This window comes from Corvus moneduloides, chromosome 3 (genome assembly GCF_009650955.1).
Source record: "Corvus moneduloides isolate bCorMon1 chromosome 3, bCorMon1.pri, whole genome shotgun sequence".
In the NCBI taxonomy this organism is placed as follows: domain Eukaryota; kingdom Metazoa; phylum Chordata; class Aves; order Passeriformes; family Corvidae; genus Corvus; species Corvus moneduloides.
Window position 1 is genome coordinate 34,927,569 of NC_045478.1, and position 9,981 is coordinate 34,937,549.

Here is a 9,981-nt window from a genome sequence, read left to right on the forward strand (position 1 = left end):
TCTTATTTCTGTCAGCCAAACTCCACTGCTCAGGTAACCATATTGTGTTTTTTCACTTGCAGTCAAAACCTCTAAACATGTTAGACTGGAGTATTTAGAAGCATTCCAGTTTATTTAACTGACTTTTTATGAATTGCTGGGTCACTTGCCAACTGCCAGGCCAAAATGAAAAATAGGGTTGCCTTTATTTTCCTAGGAATTGTATTTAAAGTTATCAAAGCCTTAACAAATTCCCCAAAGCCTGCTTGGCTGAGATGGAAACTCTGAATCTAGGGCTTCCCTGGAATGATTTTGAGTGTTTCATCCCTACCCTCTGCAGACACCTGGCCCCATCCTGCATCATCCATCTCCTGGTTCTGAACAAAATGGTTCAATATTTTCCTGTTGCCCTGGGTCCAGTCAGGCAGTGTGTAACTGATGCTGCAGCTCACTAATGGAGTAGTAGTAAACACAACCTCACCTTTTACTTTTCATCTTAGCCCACAAGTAACATAAAACAGCATTCCCAATTGTAATTGAGCCACAACAAGGTCTGCTAGAAAAAAACCCAGGTAGTTCCAAGTGCCTCCCCCCTTTTCTTGTCCTCCAGAGACTCATTCCTGGGTAGTGCAATATATCTTGTGTATTCTTATATTATGTTTCACTGCATCAAGTAATTTAACAGCTGAATAAAACAATTTATAATTGTCTAATGGACGAGAAAAGTTCTTAGCACTTCTTTTCTTGCAGTTCATTATAGCAAGAACAGTAGGGAACTCATATTCTAGCATTATAATAATGATGGGAATTCTGCTCTTAAGAAATTCCAATTATCCTCTGGATTTATTATGACCTTTTCTGTTTGTTGACTTGTTGGGGTTTTTGAGGGGGGAAGCACTGATTTGCATTTTACCCCTGGTTAACAGCCTATATCTTATGCCTGTTTCAATCAGTTTCTGTGACTTGGGTTTTTTTGACTGTGGCCTCACTGCACCTGCACATTACCAACATTGTACTTTGAAGTGATATGCAGAACTGAATATTGGATCATTAGCCACTCATTTTGCTAAATTACATTGTAGTACCCTGGTATGTAAAGAGCTGGTAAGTAAACAGTTGTATTCCTGCTCTGGTCTTACTTAGTTAAAGTGGCGTTTACTGTTGGGTTAGAGTAGATGCACCATTGTTCTGACTCAGCACAGTCACTCCTGTGCTACTGTTTCTAAGGGTAAATGTGTGAACACAATTCTTTTTTGTTGGGGTCCCTCCCCCTGCCATGGAGCCCTGGGAGAGGGGCCCTGGGGGGGAGACACAGGGTTTCCCTGCCCCTGGTCAGCTTCATTTCCCGTTGGTTGGTTTGTGTTCCCCGGGGTGGCCAAGGACCCTGGGTCCCGTGACTGGGGAGTTCCTGAGCAGAGCCTCGGCCATGCGGCTGGAGAAATAAACATCTCTGAAACATCTACCACGAATCTGTCCATATATACTTCGTTTTCCACGAAACACGTAAAACGGAAGTTAGTCCTGTTTTCATTGCTTGCCATTTTCTCCAGACCAGCTAGAGGTGCATTGGGTTCTGAATTCTGGAGCTTCTCCAGGCTTCCTGTCAAGGCACTGATGGGAGAGCTGCCACCGTTGCCCAGGCCGCCCGGTGCTGGAGGGATGCCCCCATTCTGGATGACGGAGATCTCGTTGGTCTTCATGGCTAAGCCGTTGGAGAGTGCAGCTGCATACTGGCTCCAGAAGCTGGACGGGTCTCCATTCCCTGACTGCGCAGCCAAATCCTTCTGAAACGTTTCTGGGAACTTTACAGGATTGCCTCCTAGAAATGTCATGGGGCCATCTACAGAAAGCCGTCTGCCTCATCTTGCAGGAGTACTGTTCCACATGTGAGTGCCCATGTGAACCTTCAGATTGCCTTTTGTTGTGAATGCTCTTCCACATATAGTGCAGGCAAAAGGTTTCTCACCAGTTCGTGTCCTTTCATGGATGAATGCGGGCAAGATACCGATCCCTGAGGAAGATTCGTGAGTAAAATAACCACTCTAGACCTCTCTCTTCTCATCTTGGTTAGAATATTCTCTCTGGACGATGGAAGAATCGTGGGAAATGGGGCTCTCTGAGCCACAGAAAAAAATGTATCTAGAAGTAAAAGGAATCCTTGAACAACAAAACAAAAAAGTAATGCAACCGGGAGATCTAGAACATTTCTTCATCTGGCTTTTCAAAAGGTTCTCCTATATTTCTCGAGACTTACTTTTTGATATCAAACCTCCTGTATCTTGTGAGGGGTGTTTCTGGGACAAGATATGGGATAAAGTATGGGATCAAAGAGAAGCTTTCCGTGCATACCTTATAATCAGGGAAGCTCTTGAGGAGCATTTGTATGGTCCCATTACCCCTAAAGCAGAGGATCATACTTATCCCATGGCCGAGGCCGCGCGGCCGCCATCCCGGGAGCACATGACTGCAGCTGTGCCGGGGGAGGTACCTGTGCTGGATGCGCCCGGCCCCCTCGGGAACGCGCGCCTTATCGCGGACCCCATCCCTGTCTCGGGGTCCCCGGCCACGCGGCCGCGAGTGAGGGATCGATATCGCAGGTGCCGCGGGTGCCGTGGGCCACGAGCAGCCAGGAACCGGGCATCGGCGTGGCAGGCCGCTCTGAGCACACGGCTCGGAGAGCCCTGTGGAGGGAGAAGCGGCGGTTTCCACAGTGACACGAGAAGCCACGCAGCACCGAGCCGAAACGGGGCCGCTCTCAAAGCAGCGTGGAGTCTGCGGAGCGGAACCGCTCACAGGCCGCGGAGCCAGCGGCGATGGCAACGCGGGGCCGCGCAGAGCCCAGACACGCGCCGGAGCAGCGCCGCTCGGAGGGCGCGGAGCAGCCGCAACGTGGGGGCCCGGCCGAGACGTCGGAGTCGGCGAGGCGGCAACCACGCGGGACCAGCAGCCACGACGAACACGCAAGCACGTGATAGGAGGAGTTGTAGCCACGAAAGTCACAGGAACTGTGAAATGGTACAATGTCAAAAACAACTATGGATTTATAACACGAGATGATACAGGGGAAGATCTATTCATCCATAGAACTGCCATTAAAAGGAATAACCCTAAAAATTACCTGCAAAGTGTAGGAGATGGGGGAGTTGTACAATTTGATATAGTGCAAGGAAAGAAGGGTTTACAAGCAGCAAATGTTACTGGGCCTGGAGATATTCCCGTCAAAGGCAGCCGTTATGCACAAAATTATAAACAATATCCATCCCAGCAATTTCCCTATCCACAGCCTACTTTCCCCTTTTACCCTATACCCAATATAAACCCCTTCCTAAGTTTACCCTATCCCCAGTTTATTCCTAATCCGTTTTTCACCCCATGGCTTCTCTATGCAATTCCATTTCCCTACAATTCCTCTCCTATGCCGAGGGGGGGATGAAAAGGGGGAGGGAAGAAATTAAACCCTCTCCTGCCTCAGTTTCCCCACAAAGCATGCCCGGAGAGTTCTGTCTCCCTTCTGTCAGCCCTAAGATGTTCCACAGAATCTGATTGGACATTTAAAGACTCAGGAGGGTGGCTTGTTTTGTCTTGAAACTGTTCTTGTTATCCAGTCATTTTCATTCTCCTTTTATTAAAATAAAACGGGTGAGATGTTGGGGTCCCTCCCCCTGCCATGGAGCCCTGGGAGATGGGCCCTGGGGGGGAGACACAGGGTTTCCCTGCCCCTGGTCAGCCTCATTTCCCGTTGGTTGGTTTGTGTTCCCAGGGGTGGCCAAGGACCCTGGGGTCCCATGACTGCGGAGCTCCTGAGCAGAGCCCCGGCCATGCGGCTGGAGAAATAAACATCTCTGAAACATCTACCACGAATCTGTCCATATACACTTCGTTTTCCACGGGACTCCTGGTTTGAAATATGCTTGTTGCAGTAATCCCTGATGCAACAGTTTTTTTGTTGTTGTTGTTGTTGTTGTTTTTCACGATGTCCTGAAATCACAAAGCGTTAGACTGAGCATAGGAACCAGGCAAATTGAAGGAACTTGGTTGGGTTCCCTGAGTCTCTTATTTGTTAGCATGTTCTTTAGATGCTGAAAAAGAATCCAAACATACCCTGTTCCTGTTCCATTTCTGTTAGGCTCCATGAAGATGTCTTTTTACCACTTAGTGCCCCAATCTACCTCTATTGTCTTAAATAAGGGAGCCATCGGGATTGCCATTTAGTTCTTCCAAAAGATTTAAGGAAATGAGAACTGCTTTCCATGTATAAATAACTCAAGTCAGGAAAAAAAGCCAGTGGCATTATACCTGCTGCTGGGCTGTGATTACAATTAGAAACCGCATATAGCTCAGCTGATTTAAAATTATCCAATATATACTAGATCAGCCTGAAGGCTGAATTCTTTAATGATACTTGGCAAAGCTCAAAGAGAAGTTAGTTGGAGCCAAGGAGGGTACCCATGGTCATCCATCCATCATTCTGACTCCCTCTGTCTGGGAGGGTGCATGGTGCCAGGTGGGCAAACAGGAGTGGTTTGGTTTGTTGGGCTGTGCTGGCTTTGGCTGAGCTAGAGTTAATTTTCTTCACACTGGCTGGCATGGGGCTGTGTTTTGGATTTGTGCTGAACACAAATCCAAAGTGATGATAAGGTGGAGATGTTTTTGTTATACCTGAGCAGGGCTTACACAGAGCCCAGGCCTTTTCTGCTTTTCGTAGCCTGGGGGTGCTTGGAAGTTTGGGAGGAGCTTGGACAGGTGACCCCAACTGACCAGAGCAATACTCCAGACCATGTGACATCATGCTCAGTATATAAAGTGAGGGAATGAAGGAGGAAGTGGGGGGACATTTGTAATGGCATTTGTCTTTCCAAGTCACCACTACAGGTGATAGAGCCCTGCATCATCTCTGGGGATGGCTGAACACCTGCCTGCCCATGGGAAACAGGGAATTAATTCTTTGCTTTGCTTTGCTTTGCTTTGCTTTACTTTGCTTGTGTGCATGGCTTATGCTTTCCCTATTAAACTGTCTTTATCTCAACCCACGAGTTTTTTCACTTTTGCCCTTTTGATTTTCTTCCCAGTCTTATTGGCTGGGGGAGTGAGTGAGTGGGTGAGTGGCTATGTGGGGCTTGGCTGCTGGCTGGGATGAACCACAACAAGGGCATGAAAAAAGCCTCATTCAGTTTAGTTTCCATGCTTTAGGGAATGAGCAGCCCTTGAGGTGCAACTTCATGTCCCAAATCGCTGCTCTCTGAAGAGGATTCCCAGAGCTCACTTTTTCCCCTTTATTGCTTGTGCATCCTGCCTTCTGTGAAGTTTCAGGTGTCTTTCTGATAAACTCTTTTTTGTTTAATATTGAAACTTTTTTCAAACAACCTTTAAAAATAAAGCCATGGGGTAGAACTTTCTTATTTTTTTCCTTTTGCTGTCATGTTTATGTATGAAGCAAATTATAATACCCAATAACTTTGCAGTCCTCTGAGTTTTTATAAATATTTAAAATGGTTGCACTCTGTTTAAAATTTCCCATACATTAGAAATGCAAGAGACTGCAAATTAAATTTATATTGCATATTTGAATATTGGATGTCAGTATACGCTAAAGTTATTTGGACTAAAGCAAGTGAAATACCTAATACAAATACAGTAATTTGCCTTGACACAGTGTCTTGATTCATTGGCAGCTTATACAAGCACAGAAAAAAGATTACACACATTGCAAATTGTCCAGCAAAGTTAACAATCAGGTCCAAATTGTAATTTGCAAAGCTAAATAGACTGGTGTAGGCATGGAACAGTATCAGATTTTGAGGGTTTTTAATTTCTTTTCTTCCTTTGGCTTCTGTTGCTTATTTTCTTGCATTATAGATCTTCTTTCTCTGCATCTTGTGGTATTACCTAGTCACATAGGTACTGGGAATACAATATATGTTTATTACCATTCAGACTCTCATACAAGTCATATTTCATTTGCTTCAATTTTCTGTCCTTGGAAGAAAAAATAAAAAGATCCCCTGAACAGTCTTCAAGAAGTGCCCTAGCTACTGCTGTCTCACATTAATATTGTAGTTAATACAAATAATGGAAAATAGAAACAAAGAAAAAGCACAATTTGCAGTGCTTAAACTCTGTCCTTCATTTCCCTTCTATTTCTTATTGATTTTAATGCTGTCCTCAAAATCATGCTGAAAAGTATTTTCAAATATAGCAAGGGAAAAGCATTTTTCAGCCTTTGCTGTCATGGAAGTTCATCAGGTTCCTCTTGCCAGGTTGTCACAATCAGCAGTCATGTAAGAAACTGGCAATTTTGTTTCTTGGCTGTGGTCTCTACCTATTTCTTTTAAATAATTTTTTTTTTTTTTTTGGCCAAGAAATGTGCAGGTTGGAGGGCTCATAATAACCAGAAATTTGAAAAAGGCTACAAGTGTAGAAAATGAACATAAGTTCAAGATGTTAAGGAAAGAAGCAACTGTTAGTCTGGTTTAGCTTCCTCACTGCAGAAGTCAGCGCAATCCAGGCATTTTGCCTCATGCTGATCCACACAGTTTTAGCCCCATTTAAAACAGTCTTCCAGGAGGCATCCCATGCTGATGTGGAGGCATCTAGAGATGGAGATACCACTTATTCTGTGAGCTACCTTTTCTGTTCCAGAATGCACAGAGAATTTCAGTTGAAATCTGTCTAGTTTTGGTACTGCTTTGTATGCTCTTCTCCTCAGAGATTACAATCTTTAATATAATATTGCTTTATATCTGTGGTGGTTATCTCATCCTTCTGTTACAGACTGCACAGACTGAAACACAGCTGTAGGGGTAAAATGCAGAGCATGAAGCTGACACAGAGGTGTTCTGCACTAAGAAGTCAAGTGGACATAGAGTGACAGCCACGTGGTGCTTTGGTGCCATGCAGGGCGTGGAGGGAACAGGTCACACAACCCGGACTGGTCAATCAAGGGCTTTTGAAAACAGGAAATCAACTGAGTCTTTTCCCTATGAAGCACACATGTAGTGCTTGGTTTACAGCTCTTTCACTGCAGAAGAGGAAAGAAATGTGCCTCGGAGGTGATGTCCAGAGGTACAAATTAATTAACCTCAGATGGCAGCACTTAGGGCAGCACTTAAGGCAGTCTCCAAGTACCTCAGGGCATCATTTGCTGTGTTGGCAAGTAACGGGAAAATAGAATAGATAAAATGGAAATAATTAAGATAAAGAGCTGGGGAATTTAATAGAAAAATAGTGTGTATTTCAGAAGCACAGTTGCTGCTACCTAACAGGCACTAAGAATTCTACGCTTGTGAGAGGCCAGAAATTATCCTTAATCACATGTCCTGTAAGAACACTGATGGCCATTAAAAAAAATGACCCCGGTTAGTAAGGGAAATGCCACATCCAAAAATCAGTACAGTCAAAAGGAGAGTTTAAATTTATTCAGCTAGCAGTAGTAAGACTGGAAAAAGGTTGTTAAGTATGAGTTATGGCTCCATTCCACGTACTACAGCCTGTAGCAATGGATATTTTAATAAACTTCACTTGGAAGAAAATAAAATGATTTCTGCGAAAATACCTGAGGTGTTTTGAAGATACCAGAATCCAAGGAAATATATTTCATGGCAAGCATCCCTATAATGCATAGAAGTAGGGGAAACATAAGCATGTAATGAATACAGAACAGGCTTGAGGAAATAAATGCTGGTGAATTTAAGCAAACCATGTGCCTCGAAATGTAAAACAACCAAAGTATATTTCTGCAGTGCAACAGTGACCAGTAGGATACATTTATTAACTGCAGAGCAACTGAACTCCCTATCACGTTAAGTGCAAACCCCCTGAAGGAATCGAATGTTTTGATTGAAAAGGAATGGGGCCTTCACACAGTGCAGCTAAGCCCATTAACAACCAGTTTGCCCACAGATTGCCTCACAGCGTGCTTTGCACCAGCCCATGCTCCCCCAGCAGGCAGCGCCACTCGCGTGGAGGAAGGAGGTGGATGGAGTGGTTGACTGGAGGGAAGGGGCCATGGGGGTGGCAGGGGAAAGGCTGCAAGGAAGGGGTTTCACCTCAAGCTCCAAAGTCACTGATGGCATCACTGCTTGTTGCTGCTGTGACAAGCACACCAGCAGCAGCAAGCAGCAGCAGGGAAGAGAAGCCATTTCTAAGCACAGCAGCCTTGGAATTGTAGTAGGTCCAAGGCTGCCTGGCAAAAAAATCTTTCTTTTGCTGCTACTGCACTAGGTATCTTCCAGCTTGGCTTAAGTCTCAACCCCGACCCGACTAAAGACTATTTCTACTTACTGATACAAATTTTGTGAAGCACTCCATAGACAAATAGCACAAGAAAGTGATGAATCAGCCTGAATATTATAATGATAACTGTCAAATAAATGCTCTAAACAGAAGTAGTTATTTCTTTATCACCCAAAACTAAGTTAATTAGTGCACACAAAGTTGTTAAGTGCGAAGCAAGGGCAAGGCAAAATGTGACAAGGTTGCAGGCAGTTCTTCAGCTCATGTGCAGTGCTGTAGTGCTCCAGGGACCTTACGTCCTGCAGGTAATGGAGAAGAACAGTCTTCATCAGCTGTTCTCCCAGCCAAGTCCATAATGTTAGCTGGGCTATGCATAGCTGGACACTGATTATCCACCTTTTTTCCTAGGAGAGCACAGCATTTTAAAAGCTGTGTATTGCTCTTGGGGAGATAACCACTTGATATCTTCACCTGTCTTTTCCCCCTGTAAACTTGAGCGGTTCAGTGACAGTGTTCATTGCTGTTTCCATGAGGGAGTTCATTTTACTGCTCTGGGGACCTGGAGGATCACTTTGTCTATGCTGTAGAAAATAATGCTGTTACACTGTTGCTACAAGCTCCATATGGACCCCTATGGGAGGAAAACATTTTATTTTAAAAGAAATCTTACTTCACTCATCTTTTCCTGATGTACTTCTCATAACCCCCAGGACAGGTGCCTCTAGGTGGACACCAAATCCAAGACCTTGCCATGCTGCCTGGGTTGGGGAGGGTGACTGACCTTTCACTTTCTTTGTGCCCTTTAGGAGCTGCTGATGATTTTTGCCTCTCCATCCTATTCCATCCCATGCCACCTTTGTGAGTCCACAGATTTTTCTCACCATCCTTTTTCCCCTCCTATGGGCAGCCTAGGACTCCAGTCTGTTCTTTATCTTCCCACTTTGATGGGAGCCATTACTGTTTGTGTATTTTAGTTTGGGTGTAGGCTGTTCCTGGCTTTCTAGTTGTCCTGATTGCAAGTAGCTGTGCTGTACTAGGATGTCTGTGACCTATTCATCTGAGTGCCACCAGATGCACCAGTCTTACGGCCCTTCTGTTCCTTTGGGTGCACCTGCAGCCACACAGAGGAACATGAACAGATCATGCCAATCTTAGTATTTCTGCTACAGTTCTCTAAAATACCCAACAAAGCTCTTCACTGACCCTTGTTCTCACTGCTACTATGAAGTGCATTTCTATGAAGTGAAATGAGGGCACAGATCAAATCTTACATGTCCTCGCAATTCCTAATAATCCAGAGTATATTATTCAGTATCTGCCTTTGCAAAACAGTTCAAGTTGTTAACAATTTCAAATGAAGAATACCTCAGGAAAAACATTAAGCTTCAATGAATATATGTAGTGAGAGGAAGAAGAAAATATCTGGGTTCAATTAACTAGCTCATTTGCAACTTCTGTTACATCTTATAGTGATTCTGCAAAATAGCTTTGGTTTGATATTTTCCATTATTATTTTTGCCCAAGCAGATGAATGTGGGGTTTAAAGCTGTTTCCTCTTGCCATTGTTAATTTTGAAGCAGAGAATAATGTAGTTTTCACTAAGTTTTTTTTGTTTTCAGCCAGAACTGCTAGGCATGTTTAGCTATCCAAACAGAACTCAAAGACCAGAAGCTGCAGCATGGCTCATTAGGGATTTTTTGCAAATATAATGTTAACACGAAAAGGAAAATCAGCCCAAACTTTCAAGGGTCCATGAGTTAAACAAATCAA

The 9,981-nt window shown here is 44.2% G+C and overlaps 1 protein-coding gene across 1 annotated transcript; it reads right to left on the reverse strand.

Moving 5' to 3' along the window:
• Positions 1-1,081: 1,081 nt before the first annotated feature.
• LOC116441798 (sal-like protein 1) lies at positions 1,082-1,961 on the reverse strand. The gene has a single exon (XM_032104120.1). The coding sequence runs from the start codon at positions 1,809-1,811 to the stop codon at positions 1,182-1,184; it is 630 nt and encodes a 209-aa protein (XP_031960011.1). The 5' UTR covers positions 1,812-1,961; the 3' UTR covers positions 1,082-1,181.
• Positions 1,962-9,981: the final 8,020 nt, after the last annotated feature.